At 49.9% G+C, this 26224-nt stretch overlaps 1 protein-coding gene across 3 annotated transcripts in view; it reads right to left on the reverse strand.

The window, feature by feature from the left end:
* LSP1 (lymphocyte specific protein 1) overlaps positions 1–26224 on the reverse strand; it is a 48904-nt gene that overhangs the window by 9395 nt on the left and 13285 nt on the right. For 2 of the 3 annotated variants that reach the window (XM_038139741.1, XM_038139742.1), the window contains exons 2-10: positions 14216–14368; positions 11968–12057; positions 8618–8801; positions 7520–7648; positions 4332–4375; positions 4081–4162; positions 3581–3721; positions 2711–2791; positions 1722–1836 (exon numbers count right to left, since the gene is read on the reverse strand). In XM_038139741.1, the coding sequence (XP_037995669.1) occupies positions 1747–1836; positions 2711–2791; positions 3581–3721; positions 4081–4162; positions 4332–4375; positions 7520–7648; positions 8618–8801; positions 11968–12057; positions 14216–14368 (994 nt within the window). In that variant the 3' untranslated portion in view covers positions 1722–1746. Of the gene's footprint in view, positions 1–1721; positions 1837–2710; positions 2792–3580; positions 3722–4080; positions 4163–4331; positions 4376–7519; positions 7649–8617; positions 8802–11967; positions 12058–14215; positions 14369–18834; positions 19091–26224 lie in introns of those variants that run through there. The other variant, XM_038139740.1, reaches the window with a different exon arrangement.

Here is a 26224-nt window from a genome sequence, read left to right on the forward strand (position 1 = left end):
AGGGTGGTGTAAAGCAAGTGACAGGGTGAGCCAGAAGGGTTTGGGAGCAAGAAGGCCATGACAGTGATCCAGCAGTAGGGAAAAAGGATGAATATATTTCAAGGGGGTGCAGAGGAGCTGGGGTACAGCTCCCCAGGGAGCTCAGAGCATACAAAACAGACAGCTAAGAACCTAAGTACAGAAACAAGCCAAGCTCCTTCAGCTATCCAGCCATTTCGCTATTCACAGTAGAAAAGACCCCAATACTTCCATGTGAACAAACCCAGAGAGCAACAGAGTTGTGCCATGGCTGTTTGGAGTCTGGGTGGATCCTAGGGGACATCCTGTGACAGTGCCTTGCCTTTCAAGAATGGCTCTGGTCTTCGTCCTGCAGCCTAAGGCACTTTCATTTGAGCTGCTCAGAGAAACTCAGGCAGGGCAAACAAAACCTGCTGACAACCTAGCTAAACCTGATTGCTGCAGAGAACTGAAGCTCAGTAGGTTCCACCTGGTGCACTGAAACAGACATCAGGAGAAAGAGGAGACTGATCAAAGGGGAGACCTTATAATAGGTTTCTCAAAGTCACAGGCAGAAAAGCAAATTGAGGATGGAAGTTCTGTGGATTAAACACAGAGCTTCAGGCAGTCCTGGGCTTGTACTGGTGCCCATCTCAAAGCAGCACTCAAAAGGGCATCTCCTCTAAATGGGCACTACAAAAGGGAAAAACAAGCCTAAACAAACAAATCAATATGCAACACTCAGAAGCCAGCTCCTTACGGGTGGGAGGGAGAGGAAAGAAAGAACACAAGCCCCAGAAGAATTCAAAAACAAAAGGTGTTTTGTAGCAGGCAGAGCTATTTTAACCTTGGCAATGAAATAAAGCTTCTTTTTTATAGTTGGAAAAAAAAAAAAAGAGAGAATGAGCTTGTTTTCACCCTCAACTTCCTCTCCACTCCTTGTGCCAGATGCTGCCCAGTTGGATCCAACCAGTTATCACCTCCCTCTACACCATTCCTCCTTATTGCCACAACCCTCTACTATCATCCACTCAAGATAACACCAGGATATCTATGAGCCTAAACGCAATAGGAGCATGAGATCCAAAGGCCATTTCAAGAGAGCACAGAGACAGCAACCCAGCTCTGCCTTGCCCTTGCTGCACACCAGAGAACAGTCCTTTCTGCTCTGTTGTTCTACCCAGTACAGCAGATGTTCACATCCTTCCTGCTACAACCTTATTACAAACTGAAGTCCAAGAGGTTACTGAAGTCATTAAAAGTTTTCTCCCTGATTAATTCAGTAAATCTGGGAATTAAACCCCAGAAACATTTGAATTTCAGAAGTACATCAGCCCCCATGCTCAGTCAGAATGATCTCCAGCTCTCTCTCTCTACTCCTTGCAACTTAAGAGAGCATAAGGAAAGACAGCAGATAGAGACCATTCCTTTGAACTAGCACAGGCAAACACATCTTCACCCAAACAGCAGTAGCTAAGGGACTTGCCCTCCAGATTAAACTAACAGAGGTATCCAGCAGCATCAGAAAGGCAGAGACCAAAACAAGCCCCTGCTGTGTACCCACTCTGTTCCAGCCCAGACAGTCAGGCCCAGAAGCCAGGCTCCAGCTGTTCCCATAGAGCACCTTCCAACTCACCCAAAGTGCTGCTGGCAGAAATAACCCCAGCATCCTGCCAGAACAGCCCAGGAGGCTGTTACACAGAGCAGAGCCACATCCCACCTACCTGGTTAATGAGTTCTCCAGACATACTATTGCTCTGCAGCATCGTCTATCAACACCTTCTTGTACTGGCCATGGCCTGTTGCAACAAATTTGTACTTTTTGCCAGAAGGAACGGACTGAACAGGAGAGAAAGGGAGAGCCAAAGTCAGCATCTTTCTCTGTTAAATAGGCAGTCAAAAATCAAGTAACTGAAGCCAGAGGAGCACATGATACAGTTGTCTTTAATCCCAGGGGCCTGGAGACAGCCCACTCTGTACTGCCTTCTTGCCCCCTTCACACAAACTCTCTGCACAGACCCATCACCACCTTCTGTAAGCACAAGGCAACACAACAAGAACAGGATATGCATAGGAAAGTAAATGCAATGCAGGTATTGTGAGGGAGGACTCATCTAAGTGCTCAGACCCTCAAGCCAGGGTTGTTTTTATCCATGGCAAGAGACTGTGGGATTTACCAGGTATGGGCAGTTTCAACACAGGAACTGGCAAGATACCTTGATCTTCCTCTCCCAGCCTAGACAGTTTGAGCAGTAGCTGCTTGCTGCATTTTAGAACACATTTCCACAAACATTCCCACAAAACCCCAGATCCATCTGCAAGTGATACTGTCTTAGGTTCAGTTCCACTTAGTTTTGCATGTTTTGTTTACTCTCAGGGGCAAAAAGCATAACAAGAGCAAAATTGCTCAAATTTGCAGTTCCATTTGAGCCTAGAAGGCTGTGACTCCCAGCTCGTGGGCTGAGAACAGCATGCTATTCAAGAGACCTTTCAGAATTACTGGATATAAAAGTATTTTTGCCCCCATTTTCACTAGAGCTGAACCAATAGCAATTCACTGTTAGGAAGAGCTCTTAAGCATGCAATTGCATTGACAGGTACAGGTCACCCTTGTCCCTACAGAACATCACCTTCTCAATACTGCCAACCCAGTCAACAGCTCTGCTCTTTTTCAGCAGAGCAAGTGTTCTCACACTCACAGACACCAACCTACCTTGATACTGCTCTCAGGTTTGGGATTCCCCTTCTGTTCCCAAAGGCTTCTTTTACTCACGATGTCTCCAGCCACGATATCCTGAGAAAATGATGCTTTCATTACCCTTCACTGCTAATGCTGCTGAACATGTCTTTGGTCACATCCATTTCCAACCCACACATCTGACCTCCTTTTTTTATTTATAATATCACATCTGACCTATAACAGCTGCTGCTAAAACCCATGACTGTGAAAATGTCTTCCTGTTCCCAGTGTACCCTATGTTTTCCTATCACTCTTCCACAAGAGTCTGAATTAGCTCTAAGATGTTTATTTTCTTAAGTTTGTTAACTATTTAGGACATGTAAACATCAAGGCTTCTCTACCAAAAGGAATTCTGCTCTCATAAACAGACTTGCAACCAACACATTACAGAACCAGCCTCACCCACAGCAGCCAGAAAGTGAAATCACTGAGAGCAATACATAACGCTCTCTGCATTTCCCAAGTTTACAAGACTTATGACCTTGGCACTAGATGCAAGGTCACACTTGACAACTGGAGCTCAGCCCTAGCCCCTGTAGGAGAAACACGCATTCTCCCCACCAGCTCAATTTACTCCCATTTCAAATCAGAGCTTCAATCAGCAATACAGAGGTTTTCCTGCATGTACCACCAGGGAACAGTAGGGAACCCTGTCAGAAAAACTGACTCTCCAAGGTGCAAAGCCTTACAACACGATGGAAGACCTCTAACATCGATGCCTTTGGAGCTTGTAGGCCCCACAAACAAGATGTACCAACAGGATAAACAAGGACAACACACATTGTGCCCAGGGACCAGTCCCTGCCCCTGGCACAAGCAAGGCAAGTCCTCCAAGGGCTGTACCTTACAGGCTGAGGGCTTCACAGCAGATTGAGCTGTGACCTCCCCAGTCTCCCAGAGGCTTTTTGTGCTGGCTACCATCATGCTCGTGGTGGGAAGGTCAAGAGAGGGCTGCCGGACAGGTTTTGGAGCCTTTGTGGAGGTCTAGAAAATAAATGGAGACAGTTTGCCATCAGAGTGTGCCTCTTGATTATTTTTAACCCTGGAAGGTCCTTGGAGATAAGGGGGTGTAAAAGAAGACTTGTAGAGTCCTACTAGTTCCTGTCAGATACTCCCACTCTTTAATCAGAGAAGATGAAAAAACAAGTACAGGACAGCTTGCTAAAGAAACCCACTTTGTGCTGTGGAGGGACATACAGACAGGAGCAAGGAGCACTACCATCCAAAGGAGGACAATTTAGTTCTCGTCTCACAGACAGTAAGGCTGAGAGGCATGGTGCAAGAGCAACACCAGCAAAGAGGGCTCCTGGGAGGGTGGGGGCAGAGAGAACACAGCAACCCACCTCAATAGCCTGTGTGTACTGCTCCAGCCTGTCATCAATCTTCGACACAGGGAGAGGAGGCTGACTCTTCTTTATGCTGTTGCTGCAGAACAGAGGAGGATTAAGGTGTTCCCCCAGTGCCTCAGGCAGAAGGGAGGACTTGGTGAGCCACAGGCAGCCTGTCACTCCTGCCCTTCCCCACAGCAGGACCTGCTGACCATCTCCCTTTGCAGCAAGTGACCTGCTTTACCCTGAGGCCAACCCAGAATTACCTTTTCTGTATTGAGCGGTTCAGAGACTCAGTTCTGTCCGTGATCTAAAAGGGAGAAACAAGACAAAGATATGACTTTTGTCCGGGGACCTCAGACGGATGCAGGTCACCTTAGCTGACCATTTCTTGGCCCTCATCTCTCACCCATATTTTGGTGACTCACTCAGCCCCCATGTTCCCCTACAGATCAGACACAGTGAGCATTCCCCTTCCTCCTCCTTTCCAAGTAGGGGAAGAGAATCCCAACCAATTTCAGGGGCAAACCAACAATGTGTGAAATGAATGACAGCTGAAACACCAACCAAGACCATTTCTTCTTCTACTCCCTCAGGTGAAGGAGAAGGTCTCTCTCAGACCTTCGGTTTCCTAGCCACACACAAAAAGGGAAATGACAAGTACAGAAAGACAAGGGGGAAAACTAGAGACCACATCTGCAGAAGAGAAGCCAAGCATGGGAGCAGCACAGGCATGGGTTAGATCAACTTATCCACACCAGAAAAGCACAGAGACAGGGCAAATCAGCACATGGAGCCACTTGTGAGGCAGCTCTTCATGTCAAGCCATCAGGAAAAAGAGTTTTGCACCAGAGGCTCCTGTGCAATAACTCTTTGGCCAAGACAGGAAGGCAAGCAAACACTTCACAACTGCTGCAGGAAAGGAAAGCTGAAATGTTGCTAAACCTTGTGACTCTTTCATGCCCCAGAAAACAAGCATACAGAGAGAAAAATCACCTTGAAGCCAAAGGGGGGGCTTTCTTAACACCAGCTCCCACAGAGTCAAGGAGCAGCAACCAAGTAAAAAGGAGCCTTCTCCCCCTGTAAAACTGCTGCCTGTGCCACAGGAAACATCACCTACCAAGTTAGCAGACAAAAAACAACACTAAATGATCCTTTAAGATGCTTTCAGGATGCCAGTGCTAAATTTCAGCTAAACAGAAGGCAAGACAGTGTCACACAGAGGACACATTTACCAGCTGTGCCCAGGAACATAAAGGACCATTAGAAAACAACCAAATAGTGCAACCCTGGCTAACAGAGATGACCTGGGGAGAGCCACTCTGCAGGGTCCCCCCACAGCAGGCAGCTGTCTGCAGGGCACGCTGTCTCCTGCTTGTCAGCTCACTCCTTTGCTCGCTGCTGCAGGAGCTGCTGCTTGCCTCTGAGCCATGACTTGAGAGACTTCATCTTGGTCACTGATGGGCAGGCTGGTACCTGACTGGGCACAACACCAACCTGAAAGGAGAATCTGGTAGATCTTTGCCTCAGCTGCCCAAACACAAGCACATGTCAATAAGAAAAAGCCTTGCCCACCCTGCCAGGGAGATGGGGTGCAGGTGCAAACCATACAGAGGCACTTCTGAAAGGTTATGAACAAGCATCAGGTTAAACACAGAGGGGCCTAGAAAAAGCTCTAAGTGATGTAAAAGCTCTAAGACAACGTATCTCAGTATGACAGTCTAAGAAGGAACAAAACCTTCACTGTGTTATTTGGAGACCACCTGCCCCCACCCCTGGCATTTCCTTGCAGTGAGAATTGTGCATTTCCCTGGTCCCAAGCACTTTCTGAAGGCCAGAAGAAACCACAGCTGCTCATTCAGCCAGCCTCAAAGCTCAGAGCTCACAAGCAGCCTGTGACAAAACAGGACTGGTACAAGACTTCCCCCTTGCCTCCATTTCCCCTGTTTCAGCCCTCAGGCCACACTGGCCCTCTGAACCCCAAACACACCACCACCCTACAGCCCACCACAGTCTGCCCCAGGTGTGCACCCAGCCTCCACCAGCCACATCTGGCAGGGGCACACACCACCGACTGCAGGTGCTTTTGCCTTTCTGCCACAAGCAGGGTGAGCTTCCTGTGCCAAAACTCCTTCTTGGTGGCCAGGGTGCTTAGTTCTCAGTGTTCACAGAGCCCTGCTAGATGGGGCGTAAAGATCATCCTTCCTTTGGAAAGATTCCAAGCACAGATTTTTCCTGAACAGTTTTACATCCAGCTTAGTGTGCGGGTGAGCTCTGACACCACTATTACACAACAGAGACTGCATTTCTAAACCTTTCCCTGGGCTAATCCTAGCAGCAGCAGCAGTTAAGCTGAGGTCAAGAAGCTATGTGTGTTCTGGGGTTGTGAAGACAGAAGGATCAGCACATAAAGGTTGCTGGACGCATTTTCCACATTTTCCCACTTCAGGAATATGCTTTGGCTACCTCCACCACTTTTCAAACCTGGCATTAGCACCCAGCCTGCTACTATCCACACCTACTCTGTGTCTCCCCTCTTTTAATTTGACTGTAAAATGGATTCTGCACTAAGAGCAAGAATCTGATGGCTGTAGATGATGAAACTTTCCTCTTGCCATCTATTTACTGATGCATAAGAAAGTAGTCATTCAATCATTCCCACTCAGGAAACACTGAGTAAGCCACAAATAGAACAAAACTAAACTCAAAGAAAAAAAAAGCAAAGATGGTTCTAACAGCAGATTAACAGGCTTCACAGACTCCTCATCATCTCCCTTACTGCTACAGTCAAAAAGGCTGGGGCTTACAAAGGCAGAAAAAAACATTCAGTACAGAAGCACTTATCTGTATCTATTGTATTCAAAAGCACACACAGAACTGAGGATTTGTAGTAAATGCAACACAAGTCATAAGATGACATTCAGGTGGGGTTAATAATGGGAGTTTCACAAGAGCACCAATGCAAACAGATGTGATTGGGAAGGACACAATGCTTCACAGATCAGAAATCCCCGTTTGTTTAAACAACTGAAGTCATACATTTTGTTCTAATTAAGAGAGAAATGCCACTGTTTCAGTTATTGGGGGTTTTTCCCTTTGGAAGGGAAATTTCATTAAGATTAAGTTCTTGTGAATTTTGTTAAAGACTACACAAGTTGAAAGCACAGCTATCTCAGAATCACAATATTCCCTGGAGCCCTCGATGAGCTTTAGACTTTGAGAGTGACTGCTACAGCCTCCAACAGCTCAAGCAGGCAAAGTAGGAGGGGACGAGGTTGACAGCCATGAAAGATGAGGCAAAGTGCTCAGGTGGTTTGTCTCAGCTTGTAGCAGGACAGATAATGGGATTCACACCCCACATTGCTGTAAACCCTGGATAATCCTTCCTCATCATTAGCTGGGTCCTCTGTTGTGACAGTTGTCATGCATCCAGAGGGGCCCCAGGAGCACAAACCTTTGTGGAGCACACTGCAGTGTGGTCAGAGCACAGCTCCTCCTCTTCCAGGCTGGCAAGGCTTGGGGCCTTCTGACGTTTCTCTGGTGTTTCTTCTTTCTCTCCATCATTTCGCCTTCTCTTCTTTTCCTGAGTGCAGAAAAAGAACAAGCCAGGAAGTGAGTTGGTCAAACTGCTTATTATGCAACAACAGTGATTTTTCCCGTCTCCCAGGCTTCCTGCTTTACACTAAATAAACACAAAAGCACAGAAACTTTGAGTTAACATTATCTAATTTGGAAACATTCAGGAAGAAGCTCATATGTCATTTGGAAGGGAGGGCAGAAATCACAAATTTTGCAGGTTCAAGATTGCCAAACGGTATGAAAAGGGGTCCTTGTATCAGTTATAAAGATCTCTTACCACAACTGAGATAGGGAAACATCAATTCCTCATTTAGAGGCCAAAAGGAGACAGAGAAGCTGCCTTTAGAATAAAGGGCTGGAAAGGGTAACACACAGTTCAAATGCGAAAATCTTACTAGCCTTAGACAGTCAAGTCCATTTATGACAAATGATATTTGAAGCTCAGGCCCCTGACTTGCACACCACTTGAATTCCAGCTTTGTCTCTCTCTCCCCCTCCCTCCCCTTAACCAGGAATTATCAGAACAACAAAACCCTCAGCTGGGAGCAATGCAAGGCTAAGAGAGCTATCAAGACAAAGTACTCCAAAGGTGTGATAAAGGCTGGGGAGAGAAAAACAAGCAGTATAATTTAGATTTGAGTTCTCCTGTAAAGCTACTCACTGCCCACAAAGCCACAGGAGAAATAACACTTTCCTCCTCAGTATGACAGGGACATGGCAAAGCCACCACTAACTCTGAGAGCAAGCACACCCCCCTCATAAAAGGGCAAGAGGCTGCCTGCAGTGACCACAAGAAGGCACAGCACACAGGCAGAAGCGGCACCAGCCCCAGATTATGCCATGAAAGCACATCTAATGTCTGCATGGGCTCAGATCCCAGCAGCAATGGTGAGCCAGGACATGGGAGAGCAGCCCCCAGCATCAGCTCTCCCATCAGTCCTCTGGAAAGGAGGTCAGCTCCTCCTGATCCCACCTCTTGCTCAGCTTGTTCCTCTTCCTCCTGCTCTTGAACCTCTTCTTCCTCGTGGCACAGCCTTTCTTCCTCTCTGATAGCCATATTCTCCTCTGGGCTTTCCTGATCCAGCTGGATCTGCTCCAGTTTGACTTCAGCTTCTCTCACACCACTGTCCTCTTCTTGGTAGGACTGCCTTGGAGACCTACAGATGGGGAGAGATCAAAGAATAAAAGCATAGTTATGAGCCTACAGGCACCATGAGGTACTTCACACCTCTAGAAATCCAATTTTATCACCTCCCCAAGCCTACAGCATTCTAGGTACTCCACACCAGGGCTCACACCCAGATCAGCAGTGACATCTCACTCCCCCCACTTTAAGTCTCCAAGAGTCAGCTCAGCTGAGAGCAGTGGCAGAGCTGAAGGGATCTGCACATTACCAGCATCATGATGGGCAAAACCCATAGGAAAGCAGAGAAGAGCCCTCTGCTCAAACCCCTGGCAGAGAGGACACTGCTACCATGATGTGGTGCTGGCTCAATTCCCTGCCTGGTTACAGCTAAAATTCCAGGAGCACCAGCACATCCTGCAGTCAAACACAAATCTGATGCTGCCCCCATGGCTCCCAGCACCAATTCGAAGTGGGGCACCAAACACAGCCCTCTCTGCCTAAACTCATCTTCCATGTTAACAGAGTCTCTTGCTGCAGGAGGGCTCAACCAACAACACATGAGCATCCTTCTCAAGCTGAAGCTCAACTCCAGGCAAGGCTGCAGAGCCACTCCCCTGGAAGCATTCCATGGGCAAGGCACAGTGCTTCACAAGGAATGCTGTACTGACACTTGGTCCCAAGCCTCAGTTTTGCCCACTGGAAAAAATTACACCTCTACTCACATCACTCATCTCATATCCCAGCAAAACAAAGGAGTCCCAATGCAGACGGGGTCACCCCCTGGCCTAGGGGTTTAAAAGCCACAATGGGTTTGGTACAAGAGAATTGCTGCCGGTCTCCAAGGCTGCGAGAGGAGACCCAGGGGTATGTTTATGCAATCAGCTTTGCAAGGGCAGAGCAGCCCATGCCTTTGGGCACAGGGACACGGGAGAACAGAGCCCCAGAACTCTCACTGGCTCACAGCCACACACCAAGCTGTTATTGCCATCTTACTCTCCCCAGCCAAAAGAGCTTTCTCCTCCCACCCAGTTCTTAGAAAATCGCCTGGCTCAAGAGAGCAGGGCTAGAGGGCTGGCTAGCAGGCAGCTGCCAAAGGGCAAGGCTGACTCACTGCTCCTCCCTCAACAGGCAGCACCAAAACACAAAAACAAGTTCCAACAAGACCTTTCCACCCACCGCTCTGCTGCTGGGAAGGCAGCTCGCAGGTCAGCCACCATCCAGCCCTCCACATTGACTACATGGGGAATAAGATGATGCATGTGCTGGCTCACTTGTTTCTCATCATCCTCTCACCAAGAGCAAACAGGCTCTGAAGGCCCAGGAAGCTAGCAGCCCTCTACCAGGATGGCAGCAATGTCTCCAGCTCAAGTGCAAGCTCATATTAAAAATTAAGGCCAGCAAACACAGTGCAGCCTATAGGATGCCTTTCACACCACAGCAATGCCGTATGGGAGGCAGCTAGGCTGGCACAGCTTGACCTCCTTGCACACAGCTGACAGCATGGATCTCCTACCTCAAAGAGGAGAGCCAGGACCAAAAAGAAAATGTGCCTTAGCACCAAGGCCCTCAGGGGATGCAGGACCTGGTTTAGTTCCATCCAACAGAGAGCAGCTGTCTCCATCCACTCTTCCACAGCCACCACCTAAAACCCAGGATTTGCCTCCTCTTCAGTTAAACAGGAGCAAAGGGAGTTGGGAAAACCTGACCACAGCACTGCTTGTCCCAGCAGGGAGCAGCACAGGCAGACGCACAACCTACCTGTGCTCACACCACACTCCAAGCTGTCCCTTAGATTAAGCAGGTCCCCAAGAACCTTACAGGGCACAGCCCCTGCTGTGAGGACAAGCCCAACCTCTGCAAAAAGCTCGACCCCAGCAAGCCCACAGAATCTGAGTTCCTTCAGCTGCCTCTTCTAACCAGCCTTCACCTACAGCTCCGGCTTTTAAAGTACCACTTCTCACTGATGGGCTTCACCTGCCATGAACACCACCTCCCCTACTCAGCACCCTCCTCTCCTGCTACAGCATAAACACATAAAAACACAGCAAGAACTACCTGGGGAGGATAATGTTAATTCCAACTAATTCCCTTTTGAAGGCCAAGGAGGGAAAAGCAGTAGTCTTTCTTTCCAGAAAAAGCTCTTTGCAAGGGGGGCTGGAAAAAGAGGCAGCAAACCAAAAAGCAGATGATTCCTAATTGCTCCCACAGATGTTATAATTATGCTGTGCTGGGCCTTGGAGGTGCTTGAGAAGTGCTTGTGGGGTCAGGGCTGCAAAGGTACAGCTTGCAATGTAGTTTAGCCACGATGTCCAGAGAAAAGTAACAAAACTTTGAGCTCATTTTTATTTATTCAGCAGTAAATATTAATCTTAAGCATTTTTTCAGTCACAGAATAGTTTGGGTTGGAAAGGACCTTTAAAGGTCATCTAGTCCAATCCCTCTGAAATAAGCAGGAACCTTCTCAATCAGATCAGGTTTCTCAGAGTCCTGTCCAACCTGACCATGAATGTTTCCAGGGAAGGGGCATCCACCACCTCTCTGTGCAAAGAATTCTTCAGGGTAGAGAAGAGGCTATGTCAAAAGTTCCCTACAAAATCAAGCTGCCAAGAGAGCTGAGTCACAAAGTTCATGTGCAGGTAGGCAGTATCCAAGGGAAGTGGTTAAGGCAGGAGTTTGGTCTAGTTCTGTAAGGGAAGAGTGATGGGAGGGCTCTCAGGGCTCTTTGCTGCCTGTTTTTCCCTGCTCGAAGAGGAGTCAGGCACAAGGTGGGCTGGGCCCATAACACCCACTATGCTGACATGAGCCAGGAAGCAGCAATAACTTAGAACAGCTTTTTAGGCTGGCCTGGATTATGTTAGAGGCCATTTCAGCCCCTGCAGCAGCTCAGGTGGCTTAAATCTGCTGTTGTCACTCCTCCAAACCCAGGAGTCCTGGCAGGCTGCCACTGCTTGGAGCACAAAGCTCAATCCAAACATCCCAAAAGCCTGGGGCTGTCCCTGGGCCATTCCCCCCTGCCAGCCCAAAAGGCAGGCAGAGAGCATCTGTCCCAGTGGTGTGGGGCCTGCTCTGTCCTGCTGATGCTCCAGGCTCTGGCCTCATTCTTACACATGCTAGGGCTTGGTCACTCCTCCCCAGGGACAGTCCTTTTGCTGGCGACCGGGGTACCCCTCCCCTTGGTTCATCTGTGTCCTACCCACCTCTGCTTGCGCTGCTCGAGCTTCTGGGACCAGTCACTGAACCCCTCATCTTCCTCCAGCTCTGAAGTCCCAGATGGCTTAAAGTCATAGCTGAAACACAGCAAGAAGGAAAATCAGCATGAGAGGCATGCAAAAAGGCCTAAACCTGGCCTGAAAGAGCCACAGCCTGACACAGTCCTTCTCCTTTCAGTTGTTCCATTCATTCTTCTCTCAGTGAGCTGTACTGCTGAAGATAGCCATGGCAAAATCATTCCAGCATCTGTGGCCCTGGCCACAAATGTGTGCTCAGGCTCAGAAAAGCTCCCAGGGAGCAAGGGAGACTGGCCGAAGGCTGTCAGAAAACTGGCTGCTTCCCTGTGTCGCTCTGCAAACCCCACCCCAGGAGAAGCACAAAGCCAGCACAGCCCCATCATCACCACTTCATCTGATGTCCATCCCTCTGGCTCCCAAGAACACTCCTGTCTTTCCTGCAAACCCTCTGTCCTCCTGACTGCTCCTGGTTTTCTTTAGTGGGGGTAAGGGAGAGCAGGAGGCTCACTCTTTCCCTTTGGAGCAGGGAAATGCAAGGGTGGGTTTGAACTAAGGGGACATGGAAAGGACGAGTCCCAGCGTGGGAAGAGCCACAGGAAGGAGGGGGCAGGATTTACACAAGAGAGAATGAAGCTTTTCAGGAGATTAATAGCCAGGGCTGACCCTGGCTGCATGAGCAAGCCCAGGTGGCTGTCAGCAGCTGTAAACAAAACCAGGGAACGGCCAGAGAAGAAGAAACATCCTTGTGGTTAAGCCTGCCTCAGAAAGCTTTGGCATCATGGAGCAGGGAGCAAAACCCTTCATTTTAGGAGCTCTTGTCATTGCCCTCTTAAGCACTCAATTAAATTTGGGCAATGCCAATGGTCCTGTGGGGCCAGCAGCAGAGCTGTGCCCATGCCAACAGGACTAGAGCCTGCAGGCTGGGTTACTGGGGCTGCTGCACACTGCTCTGGGCCTGAGGCTGCTCACAGCACCAACCAGCAAAGCAGAGACCAGAGACCTCATCTGCTGTTTTAAAGACCTTTTCAAATTATTTCCTAGCCCCCACTTGAAGTTGGGGGTTGGAAAAACTAATGACTATTATTACTTTCCAGACGTTCTGTTTGCTTTTAGAGCAGACTGCAGCAGCTCTGTCTGCAGAATATCACCGTGTGTATTTCCACAAAAGATTGTGAAGGTGTTTTGCAATGCTGTTATATTAAAAAAAAAAGTCCTGAATAATTCTGGAAACATCTTGAGGGGGAAAAAAGATCTTTTAATGGGAAAAAAATAGGTTTTCATAAATAACTTTTGCTTTTTTCTCAGTAAAATGAAGATGTTGATTCTCTGTGACTGTAACTCCAAATCCTGCCACCACTTTTCCATTGTGTTCAACAGATTTAGAAATAAGTTGAACACATAAGTAGAGGTAAGACTGGGGACTTTGAGACAAGAATTTGGCAACTCAGAGTGCAGACTAGTTTTTGTGCTAGCCCCAGTGCTGCACAGCATCTGGACTGCTGAACCATGGACATGGGGAGGCTGCAGTAGGATGTGGTGTGGGATGCTGGGGACGTCATCCTCTCCTTTCTCCAGGTGTTTCCTCTTTGACAGCAGAGAGCTCAGCATCTCCATAAATGCCTCCTGAGCTATTTCCATCTAGGACTTGTTCCATTAAAGCACAAAGTTAATTTTAACCCTTGGAGCTGTGAACTGCACCAGCTCAGGCGCTGCTTCATGCTTCCCAGTGCCAGGGCAGCATCCTCCAAGGAAGGAATGGAAAAGCTTAGCCAGGACAGGTGATTGCTTGTGCTATGATCTGCCTGGGATTGTGCATCACCTCCTCAGGCACGTCTGTCTTTGCACGTATCAGGAAACTCCATTACTTTCGGTGTAGGATGACTCCCAAGCTGAAATTTAACCAAGCACTGAAATCACTGGCAATAAGGACTCCCTACCAGAGCCCAGTCTGCCCCAAGCTGTCCCAGTGTAAACTCTCAGGGCAGTAAAACCTCCAGCCTCCAGCCAAGAAAACAATCAAAGCAGGACTTGTGGGGTTTTCTGCCCAAAGAAGAAAGCACACTATTTGCTCGTGTGCGCTAAATCCCCCAGCCCAAACCTATCAGAGCACTTCCCCATCTTCCCCAAACACCAGGGACACACACTTGGTGGCTGCAGGAGGGGTTTGCTGCAGGGAAAACGTGTGTTGCTGTAGGATTTTTCCACGGGTATTTCTTACTGGTTTTCCTGTGCCAGAGCGGCGCTCTCGGAGCAGGGGACGGTGCCATTCAAGCCCTCTTCTGCCTGGGACCGCAGCTGCTTCTCCCGCTCCCGCCGCCGCCGCTCTCTCGCCGCCTCCTCCTCATCCTCCACGCTCCACTGCGCTGTCAGCCTGCCAAGCCAGAGGGAAAACCCATCCTTAATGCCATCAGGCAGTCCTATGAAACCTGGTAACGATCCTCTGAGGTGTCTGGGCTCCCCCCAGCAAGCAGGAGCCCTCTGCAGAGGAGCGCTCCCACCACGAGCGGTGATCCTCCAAGTGGCATCCTCACCTCCATCAGCACAGCTCCACAGTGGGACTGACGGATGGGCAAGGACAAGGTGGGACACAGGGACTGGGAGAGGGCTGCAGGAGAGCCTGCAAGTCTCTAGAAGGAAGATGTGGTACATATCCTCTTCCCACCAGACCAGCCACCTGCCTGGGGGGTGAACCCCACTGGAAAGCCCCATTCCCTGCAAAAACAGCTCTGCACCCCACCTTTGGAAGGGTTTTTAAATAGTCCTGCAATGCTGCAAGGTGTCCAAAGGGTTTGTAATGGGTCTTGCAGTGCTGCAAGATATTCAACACCTTCATCTCAAGCTTTGGCCCACAGAAGGCAAGATGTGTACCCTGGGGATGAGTTTCCTTAGGCACTTGAGCTGCTCCTGCCTGACCAGGAGCCACAGAAACAGCAGCAGACAGCAGCACCTATGTCCTGCCCTGCTCTGCCCTGCCTGCCTTTCTGCCAACCCTGTGGAGAACAAAAACCTGCCCTGCCTTCTCCCAGACATCTCAACTGCTGCACAATAATGTCTCTGTCAGCAGAACAGCCTCCTGCATCCCCAAGGAAGTGATAAGGCAAATGCCACATTCCTTCTCTGGTGGTAACGCCAGTCCAGGCGCTCCCCACGTGGGATCAGCTCCTGCTCCACTGGCAGCACCAGCTGAGATTCAGGCAGAAAGGGACATGCCATGGGGTGGCCACCACTCACCCAAAGGGCCTGTGATGGCAGCTGGAGCTGGGCAGGTCTGATTTGTGGTACACAGGGCTGATGCTGGGGCAGATGCCTCCTCACCTCACTCACTCCTGGCTCAGCCACGTCCAAAGCAGACACAAAAGCTGTTTGCCCTGGCATTTTCAAGCCTGTTTACAGAAATGTCTTTCAGGAAGGCACACACATGGGAGCTGGGAAGTCGATCTCCCACCAGCAGCAGGAACCAGACCAACCTGCACTTCCCCACCTCGGGCACACCCTGAGGACCACAGTCCTCTTAGGCTGAAGCTGCTCAAGGGGAGATACAGTGCAACATCATTCAGACTGGAACAAAGAGCCTGTGGAAAGGAAAATGGGGGGAAAGCCCAAACAGAAATGCCTTAGTTGAGATGTGTTTCAGCCCAGTTTGAGTGAATGAGGGACAGGTTTCAGCTGGCCCCAGGAGTGCCAGTCTGCCAGCCTGCCTGGCTTTGCCCTCAGTCTGGACTATGAGCCACGTGAGAAGGCCTCACTTCACCATGGGTCTCACCAAAAAGCTGTTTTCTTTTGAAGTTCAGGACAGATAACTCCCCATCCCAGCAATGGGGGGAGGAAAAAAAGCCCATTGGGATTAATTGATGAAAAACATAGCCTTTCTAATTACACAGGACTGCTGAGCTTAGCCCCAGTAGCATCCCTTGCACAGTGGTCCCACCACCACCCTGTCAGGAAGCTGGGGATGACTCCAAATCACTGCCCTCCCAAAATCCCACCTGCCCCAAGGCAGCAAAGCCAGGTTGTGAGTCCAGTGAAGAAAGGTTGCCCATGCCTGCTGTGCCCACAGAGAAGCAGGGAACAAAGCAGACCCCAGGACTAGCCCAAGAGAATGCTCCACTGCAGTGTAGTTACTGCCTGCCTTATTTTGGGTGGGGTCTTTCTGCAAGCACCAAATTCAGTTCTTTCCCTTTTTACCCCGTCATCGCCCCTTGCCACCTTGGTCTCCATGAGGAACAAAGCAGACCCAGACCCCAGCCTGAGCTCCCCTCCTCCCTTCCCTACTCATCCCACACTCCTATTTATTATTTTTGCTCAGGTTCCCATAGAAACCCTTGTCTGTGGACCTGGCAGGAAGCCACCATGTTGTTGTTGGTTTTTTTTTTTTTTTAATATATAAATGAAGTCATTCATTAAACTCTGCCATGATCTCCCTCCCTTGTGCGACAGCTCCAGATAGTCTCCAATTCGGAAAGGCTCTTAACCCCCTCTCGCCCGTATCGCCCCAGTTACGAGAAGCAAAGTCCACGTTCATGCCAGAAAAAGTTAGATTTTGATTGAAATCTTTCACTCCTTCCTCCAGTTGCTTGGGAAGCTGCTTCAGAGGCAGTGCTCCACCAACACCCCCAGCTTGGCCAGGGTGCTCTGGAGGCGGGGGGAGTCCCTTCTGAACCACATGAGCTTTCCATACTGTGAGAGCAACACTGGTTGGCAGCCCTCTCCCTTTCCCAGTTGGATGTGACTAACTCTCTCCCCATGACCTCACCGGCTCGCTATTCTGTCCCTGCATCCTTCGAGCAGGCTGAGGACAGAGCTGGGGGCGACCGTTCTGGGGAGAAGGATTTTACTGCAAAAGCAGAGAAATAACTTTCCCAGCTCCCCTTGCCACAGAGCAATCCAGCTTTGTCACAGAGCAATCCCAGCTTCCAGGTTGCCCGCTGCTGTGCCGGGATGTGTCTCAGACATTCTGAGCATCCTGGGGGGCTGAGATGCTGGGAGCACCATGCCTCTGCTCAGCAAAAAGGGCTGCAGATAAAGCCCCCACAGATTCAAAGATACCAGCACACTCCAGCAAACACCTAAACTGAATTTATTTTCAGATTCTGAGCCCTCTGTCATGCTCAAATAGGCTGGTAGGGGAGTGAGGTTTAATAAGTGATGTGTTGGGGTTCAGTAATCACACTGACAAGCAGAGGAAAAAGGATGATTACTTTTGGACTGACCGAGCAGCACAAATATTTGTCTTTAGTGGAAAACAAACAAAACAAAATGAAACAAAAAAACACAAGCAAATGAGAAACTAAGCCTTGCCAAAGTCCTTGTGTTTGGGTCAGCTACAGGGGTTTGTTGGACCCCAGACAAAATGTGCCATTTCAATTTGGACAAGCACAAGTGTGAGCAGGGGGTCAGCTGTTAAATTGCCTTTCAGAGCAAAAAGGTGGAAAGATTTAATTTCCAAATGGTTCCATTTGCTAAAACGGGGCCATGGTCTCCAGTTTGCTCTAATTGTTCACAACCACATTCAGTAACTCAGCGTGCTCAGCCCACGGTGGTATTTCACAACGGTCTTTCCCAATCCTAGAAATAATTACCCAGTGCTTCAGGATCAGGCTGATCCCACGTATCTTCACCTCCAGCCAGCACTGCCCCAGGTTGGTCCCAGGCGGGGGAGGTTTGGGGAAGAAGCAAACTCATAGCTGCCAGTGGGACCAAGAGTTCTCAACTTCATTTCACCCATCACAGGATGGAGAGATGGAAAGCAAGACTTAAAGCTTGAGGAGCTGCAAGATCAGCTACAGCATGCTACACTCCTGCATCCAGCCACCTGCCTTTATAAAATCCCTCCATGGAGGGATTTTCATGCAATGTGAAAGGAAATCCATCCCCTTAAACAGACTTTAGTGGGACTGGAGAAGGGAGGAGAAAAGGTAGAGAGACCTCAGTGGCTCCAGCAGCCCAGAGCTGTGGCAAGATTTGGTTCAGCAAGAGCTCATCGCAGGGCTGGGTCATTTCTCTTACACAGCCCCTACATCTCTGCCAACAGCTTTTGGATGTCTTGGTTGAGCCAAACACGCTTTGTGGAATGGGCTTCTCTCTTCCTGAGGACATCCTGCAGGTGTGAGGATGAGCTGAAAGCACCTTGGTTCAACTGTGCCCACAGAGACACTGCCCTCCAAGCATTTGGGACGCTGAGATTTCTGCTCTGACCGGGGCCAGCTGCCTGTTTCAGATCCAGCTCTTGACCTCACCTCCCTCCGGACCCCCAGCCAAGGGAGGGGCTTTACTTCTGTTTGCACTACAGAACACCTCTTCCTGCAGCCCAGCAGTACAGGCACCCACACTCTGGCTGCCCTGTTCCACATGGCCACAAAGGCCCTCTCCAGACAAGCCAGCATGGCTGGGAAGGTCACGTTTCCTTTGGGCAATTCCTCACCGGCACTTGAGGAGATTTTAATATTCAGGCAAGGGAAATTTCTGGCAGCAGATGAGCTGTGTTTAAGGGAAACTCTGCAGACTCAAGGAGTCTTTTGCATGGTTGACAGCTCAAAGGAAGCTTTGCTGGCCCAAACCCAACCTTCAGCACTAAAGCTAATTCCAGAAAGGAAAATCAAATGCCTCCCAGAGGCTTTGGGCTTTGCAGAGCAGCACCAGAAAAACTCAGGAACCCTCTACCAGCACACTGGACATTCCTGTCTCCTGAGCTCACCGAAGTACCAGGCCAGGAGTGTGCTGGCTTTGGTTGCCACCACTGTTGGGTAGGTTGCCCCCACAAAACCAAGGCACAAGAGGGAAGAGGTTTTGGGAACAGGATTTAGGAGGAGCCAGGTGCAACCCCAGAAGATACATTACCCCATCACCTGCGAAACACTCAGTGTCCACCGCAGCTGGAAATATCCCCTGGGAGCCATGGGGCTGCATGAATTAGAGGAGAACTGGGAAGGGCAGCCATCCCATCTCCTCTCTGTTGAAGTTTGGGGAAAGGGAGATGCCAGAACCAATGCAAGGGACCTTCCCCTTCCATGCAATCCACTGCAGCCTGCATTGCCCTGCCACAGAGCCAGATAACACATCAGTGCAGAATATGGCCTAGGACCATCAACAAGTTCATCTGCTGCCGAGCAGAGCTGCCAGGCTTTATTTCATATTGCATTTATCACACATTTATAAAGGGCCCTGACTGCTGGCAGGAGATGTGCTGCTCACCCCGTCATACGAAAGGGAAGAGGACACCCTCTGAAGGCTACAACTCCCTCACCCACTTGACCTTCTGCCAAGAAATTAATCACTTATTAGTGGCATATAATGGCTCTGTGTGACTGAGTCAAGCATGCTGAAATACACAGATAAAGCCTCCACTCATGTCATTCAGCACTACTGGTGTCAGGCCACCACTGAAGTCATGGGTTTCCATGCCTTAGGAGTAACGTGGCTGGATAGCAAAGATTACAGCTGGGTCATCATCCCACTGAATAGGGAACGGGGTGAGGATAGCAGTACAATACAGAGAGACTGAGAAAAGAAATAAAATCAAGAATTATTATGTCACATCCTGAAGTTTATTTCAGCCTCGCCTCCGGAGAGTTATTCCAGCTCTGAAACAGCAGCGTGTCAGTCAAAGGGAGCCAGAGATACTCCACAAGCCTCTCCCTCCCATACATTCATGTAATTCCTCAGCTGCATTGCTCCGTTCAGAGTCCAGGCTACAGAGTTTGAACAAGAAGGGGGGCAGGGGGAGAGGAAAAAATGCATCTATGTGCTTCACCCTCAGCCTTGTTCTCATACCAAGCTTCCACACCCCACACATAGCTGTGCAGTCTCGGCCACGTCTCCCCATTTCTCCTATAAATCACGGGTCACCTTCAGGATGTGAACAGCAGGATAGAGCTGCTTCACACCCAGGAGTGGCCACAGAGCCCATCTCCACCTCCTGCTAGAACTCTGGGGGTGTGGAGAGGCAGCACGTATGGGGTGATAAGGACACACCAAGGCATCTGAACAGAATATGATACATCCCAAACTTTAATCAAGCAGAAATAGAAGGAAAACCACATATAGCATCGCAGAGACCTATCTCCCTTTTAAAAATGAAAGCAACTCTTCTTTTTTTAAACCGATGCTGGATTTCCTCCGCACAAGCACATCCCTTTTTAGCCCTGAGAAGGATGTGCTGATGTACAGCCACGCATCACATGTGCCACATATAAAACTCTGCCTAGTTTAGCCTTCATTAAATCCCCTGCAAAGAGTGACCTGTCACTGTGGCACGACAGGCAGGGAAAGCCCCAGGATGGTAATTTACTGCTGCCACAAGCAAAAGAAGACACACTTGAGAAAGCTGGAGGCAAATGGCAGGAGCAGACCCTGGAGGAGGGATGAAAGCAGGGCTGGTCCTCCGTCATGAGCTTCACCTGTCCCTCCTGCCACTCACAGGACTATGGCTCCAACAAGGTACATGGAATGCTCCATGCTTCCAGATGCCATAGGTGATGCACAACCACTCACAGAGGCACCAGGCAAGCACTGGGAACAACTGTTTCTTTTTATTATTATTGATTTTAATCACGGCAGACAGAATCCAAACGAACCGCCTCCAAGATGACGAATTGCACCCTCAGGACCGTGGGTCCTTAGCACACAGATAGGCTGGTACAATAATGTATCAACATCACCAGCCAGGAATTTGGCAGGGGGGAGGAAAGGGCTGGAGCCTGAGCCCTTCCAGCACTCCACTGCATTCAGTAGGTGTGAGAAATCAGTGCTGGGTACGACCTCAAACCATGGCTCTTTCTCACGGTCTCTCTGTCTCAGCCCGAAGGTTCAAGGAATTGGAGGGGTTTTTCTACAGGGCAGGAAGTCTGGCCTCTGTTTTTGCAAGGGAGAAACATGTCAGAGGAGAAAACAGACTTGCCAAAGAGATGGAGACTGCCTTACACAGCTTTTGTATTTTATTTTTCTCCTCCTTAAGAGGGAAGCAAGACTCCACAGCTTCCTTGCCTTGGCTACAGTCAGCCAGCATCCTTCCTGACACACTCCTGCTGGAAAACAAGTCTGAGCCCAGAAAGGTGAGCAATTGCCTTTATCCCTGCTTCAAACTGGGATTAAGAGCAAGATTTGTATCAGCGTGGTGTTTTTTATAGCACAGCTGGCCTGGCCCTGGCTTTGCAGCCCTGGGGGCGAGGCGGTCCCCCCAGCAGCAGGAGGAGTTTGCTGTCTGAGCGCTGGCAGGAGGCCGTGAGAACGCTGCTGCTCCACTCCTGGGAGAGTTGAGGCTCTCCTGGTTTATGGCCATCGCTGACGAGCTGTGCTGCAGCAGGAACCACATCAGCAGCAAGCCCTCGCTCCCTGCTGCGCCAGGACAGGGTCTTCATGAGGAAAAAACAGTCTGCCCCAAAATACTGATCCCAAAATCCTGTGTTTGAGGGCAGGGCACCCCAGCTTCCTGCTGAGGGACAGAGGCACTTGGCAGCCCCAGCTGCCCTTTGCCCACCACAGAGCTGAGGGATGGTGCTGATGCTATTTGATGCTCCATCGAAAGAGTTAGAAATGGAGGGAGAAGGAGAAATCAAAAAAGTCTGGAAGCTGAAAATTAGTTTTTAGACACCATCCCAGCTGGTGTCTCACCTTCTCCAACCAGTGCCCTTTCTAGCTGAGCCACGCTCAGATACACATGGTTGTCCTTCTCCACACCATCAGAGGATGCCAATGACCTGTGGTTGCAGCCCTGATGGGCTCAAAGGCTCACTACAGCTTCCCAAAATTTCCATGGGCTCAAAGTTCAGGCCCTGAACATCCAATTGCTTGAGAGCAGGTAAAAATCTGGGTCAGGCCAGGCTAAAGGCAAACAAAACCCATGAACTGGTTTTTGGGAAAGGTCAGTGGAGTTCTGACAAAACAAACCCCGGGGCTGGAAAAAGTCTGGGAATGGATCCACAGAGTACTCAGAGGGGACAGATGAACTGTTATCCTTGGGGTGAAAGCTGAGGGTGGGCACCCCACAAGGCACCCAGGGAGGAACTTACCCACCACGAACTGGCTTGGCCCTTACCCTCACCCTGTCCCACAGCTCAGCTGGGCTGCAAATCCCCAGGCTCCTCCTGGGCTGCAGAATATGGTGGCATCACCCTGCAAGCAGCTGGCACCACAGAAGGCACCCTGGGATGTGGAAATCCCCCAGACATGCCATCAGTCAGGCCCAAAGGGCTCTCCTGGATGCTCCTCCCTGCCAGCAGCCTCTGCCCATGTCTCCCTTTCCATCTGCCCTCTGCTTGTGGGGTCCACAAAGGTGCCCCTCTGTTCTGCCCTGGCCACAGCAACGGGGCACAGAGGGATTAAAAAAAAATGAATGCCACTAATAAAAACATCAAAATGGGGAAGATTCAAGAAGGGAAGCACCATAGGCTCCTCGTGACACATCGAGGCAGCATTGCAAAGCATGAATGAATCAAACTGATGAACGCCCTGTGTCCCCTGGTGTCCCCATGCAGGTATCCCTCCCTCCACTTCCCACACAACTGCTCTGCTACTGGCTCATTCCTACACGTTTCAGTTTCCCCATCTTCCCCTAAAGAGCTGCCCCACTTCTCCACAGCAAGAATTCCTTGCTCCCTACACCTCTCTAGGAGCCAGGGAGTTGAAGCAAAGCGGTGCTGCAATAGCCCCTGGAGGCAGTAGCTATCTCCCAGGCAACAAGCTGTGCCCAGACCATGTCCTGGCACCAACCACACGCTCCCCGACCCCACAAAAAATGTTCTTCCCCTTCAAAGCACCATCCAGCCCTCCCAAGTGCTTCCAGCTCCTTGTTCCCAGCTCAGCACTCAGGAGGTCAAGACAAAAATACTGGAGTAGCATCTTCCCTGCTGAGACACATCCTGGCAAGCTTTGGGAAACATCGAATGCAGGCAGAAAGGAAAGCGTCCTGCAGAGCTGGCCAGAGCCCCCATATCCTGATCAAACTAAATATTACACTCATGACACAACAAAGTTCATGTTCAGAGAATTTTAAAGCTACCATAATGCTGAGGAACTCTAAGCATCACCAAGAGCATTGCTTGGAAATTCAGTAATGTGTTGTAGGGAGAAAGAAGCGGCCCTGCAGCCACCTCACGGGTGCCAGGACATGAGTGCCAGAGGGGGCAAGCACCTCATCACATATAGCAGCCCAAAACACAGAACTGTGCAAGATTCATTTCAGATCTCACATTCTGGCTTCCCACGTTAATCACTCCACAGAAGATAACAAAGCAAAAAATCCCATCCTACAGAGTAAATAATTAGCTCTATCCCACGATCAAATTTTCTGACTTGTTTTCTTCCCCTGAGCTTTTTCATCCTCAAGATCCTTTTCCCACAGGATTATTTGTACTTCAAACTCCCTGGCATTGCAAAGACATACAATAAGAGACACTGGTTTATTTGTCACTCTGGAGCAGCCATGCTCTGGAGCCCCTGTTCTGGACCAGGTCCCCGTTGTGCTGGGAAGCAAAGGGATGTTGTAGCATGTAAAAACTCTGTCCTTTCTCCCCAAGAAGAAATCACAGGCCACTTCCTAATGGCACCCCAGATTCAGCCACAAGCCAGATGAAAGAGACAAGAGCAGCAGTGCTTCCAACTCCCATCCATATGCCCACACACTCCACCCCAGGGCCACACATCCCAGCCAGGCACCCAGAGCCCAGCGATGGGGACACCACTGCAGCAAGCCACCCCGGCACCCAGCGGGAGCAGCGTCAACCACGAGGCCCAATAATCCAGTTCCAAGGAGCAGCACAGCTGCTTTACAGAGAGGCTGATTTGTAGGTTAATTAAACAGCCATATTCTTTTGTGAAACACTTCAGGCTTGATAAATAGAGGGAGAGTAAAATTCCAGCAGGAGCAGATAATGAACTGAATGAATCGACATGACAGGTGCTGGATCCCTATCTTATTTATAGGAATTCATTAGAAGGATAAGGAGAAAGAGATCGTGATAACAAGATAAAGTGGCTCATGTTTGGAGAGGACTTTAAAAAAATACAAAGCCTTGTGGGTGTGTGAGGGATCATCACTGTAAGCGTGCTACAAAGGGAGAAATATTTCCCCAGTGATATCCTGATAGAGAAACTATGCTGGACAAGGGGAGTGCCTGGGCACATGGGCCAAAGCAGGGAAGGTAGATAGCCCTGCAATTGCCCATTCTTCTCATACCTTTCCCAGGTAATTACTCAGCCACTCTGCTCTGCAGTTGCAAGGCCTCACCCTGGGCTCTTTTCAGCCTCCAGCTTTTCAGGTGTCAATGGAATATCCCTGCCTGCTCCTTCTGCATAGCCAGTGAGGAAGAAGGAGGGCTAATTTTTCCAGTCCGCCTCCTGGCTGGGCAGAGGTGAAAGATGTTTCTTTGAGTACTGGCTCAGTGCTTCAGCCTCCAGGTGTCTCCAATGTGTCCTAGTGATCCCAAGCACCAAACCACTCGGGAGCACCACATGCACTAAGCCTGTCAGCAGTCAGTGGAAAAGCCATTTATTGCAAATCTGACTCCTGGGACTGATATGCAGGTGATGGGCCCCTTTGTCCAAAATGCTGGGGTTTTGTATCGAGCACAAGGCAGGATGCTTAAAGCATTGGGACTCAGTTTTCAACCCAAAATCCACAAGACTTACACTGGTTTCAGCTCAGGAACCCTTAACCCAGCTGTTGGACAGCTGGCAAGCAGCTCCTGTACCTAAGCTGTGCTCAGAGAAGGTAGCTCCCTGGTTATCCCTGCTGTTGCCCTGCAGCAGGAGCAGCCAGGTAAATCCTGACACCACACTGATATCCCCAGTGCTCGTGGTTATGGCTCTGAGCAGCTGTTTTCACTGTGTGCTCCAGGTCTCCAAAGCACTCAGACACGTCAGAAGAGCCCAGGACCTACACAGTGTAACCACTCTGTTGCAGTCACCTTGGGACAGAAAAAGGCAGAGCACAGCAATCTTGACAGCAACATATCTTCAAGCCAGGAGCCTGGAGCCATTCACTAAAGAAGCTCCTTCCTTCCTTCCTGCAGCCAAGCTGGCAGGACTTGCAGAGCCAGCCCCACAGCTGATCTCAGGAACTCCGGGAGAAACTGCTCCAGGAGAAAAATGCAGCTGCAAAATAGGCTGTGGTGTGTATGGAGCAGATCCTGCCTGTTCCACTGTTGAATCCTGTGAGCAAAAGTGAGGCTTTTTGTGTGTAAACCATGGAAATCCCTCACACCCCGCTCCACTCCTCATCTGTAAGCAAGACTGCAAAACACAGCCACAAAGCTAAACCTCAATCAGGTTAAGTGTGATAACCCTACTCAGGAAACATGTCACCTTGTAAAAAAGTCCCTGTGAGTCTCTGGGACATCAAAAGTCCCTTATCCAAAGCAGGAGGAACTTGGAGATGTCACTCAGGGCAGGAAAACACCCTTGGTTTAGGCTGTGCTGAGGACAATTCTTTGGACACCCCTTTTCTCTGCATGAAGCACATGTGCTTCCCCTTGCTCCCCCCCATCTGTCACCCTGCAAAATAAATTGCTACCCAGCTGTGAGCAGGCGATTCCCACCCCAGTTCATTTGCCTGGCCCTTCTCGGTGCCAGCTGGCCCCAAATCCGAGCTCGTCCCTGCCTTCTGCACACCCCAGAGGTTTCCCTACCCCTCTCAAGCTGCTGACAAAGCCCTGCTCTGAAACAGGGACGTGTAGCTCCGATCCCATCCCCCTGGGCTGAGACCAGGGAATGGGTCCAAGAGGCCAAACAAAAGATGAACCGAGAGGAGTCAGCTTCTCCTGCCCATTTTCCACCCCAGGGGCCTGTGCAAACAGCGGGAGCTTTTCTGCCAACTTCCCTGGATCCAGAAGGGCAGAAAGTGGCAAGGACTGGATGGGCTGTAGGCACCCATTTACCTTCCAAGGCAAGAAACTTATTCGAGAGATGAGGTTTAGAGGCTGCATTACCAGTCAAGGAGATCCCAAACTGACTGGAAAATGCCTGGTGGAACAAAGCCCACCGTGACATCCTCCACCTCTCAGCCGGAGACCAGCAGTCACGGTGAGCACAAGGGAGCCCAGAGGCACCCAAGATGCAGAATGTGAGTCCAGCACTGCCTAATGCCACCTCTCACCCATCCATCTGCTCAACTAAATATGAAAAGGTGAGAAGTGCCTCTCCTCAGCCCAGTCAGGGCCATCACCATGGCACACCACCATCACCCAGAGATGGATCCCAGAGACCCATGGAGGGAAGCAGCAATTCCAGCCCC

This window comes from Motacilla alba, chromosome 5 (assembly GCF_015832195.1).
Source record: "Motacilla alba alba isolate MOTALB_02 chromosome 5, Motacilla_alba_V1.0_pri, whole genome shotgun sequence".
NCBI lineage: Eukaryota > Metazoa > Chordata > Aves > Passeriformes > Motacillidae > Motacilla > Motacilla alba.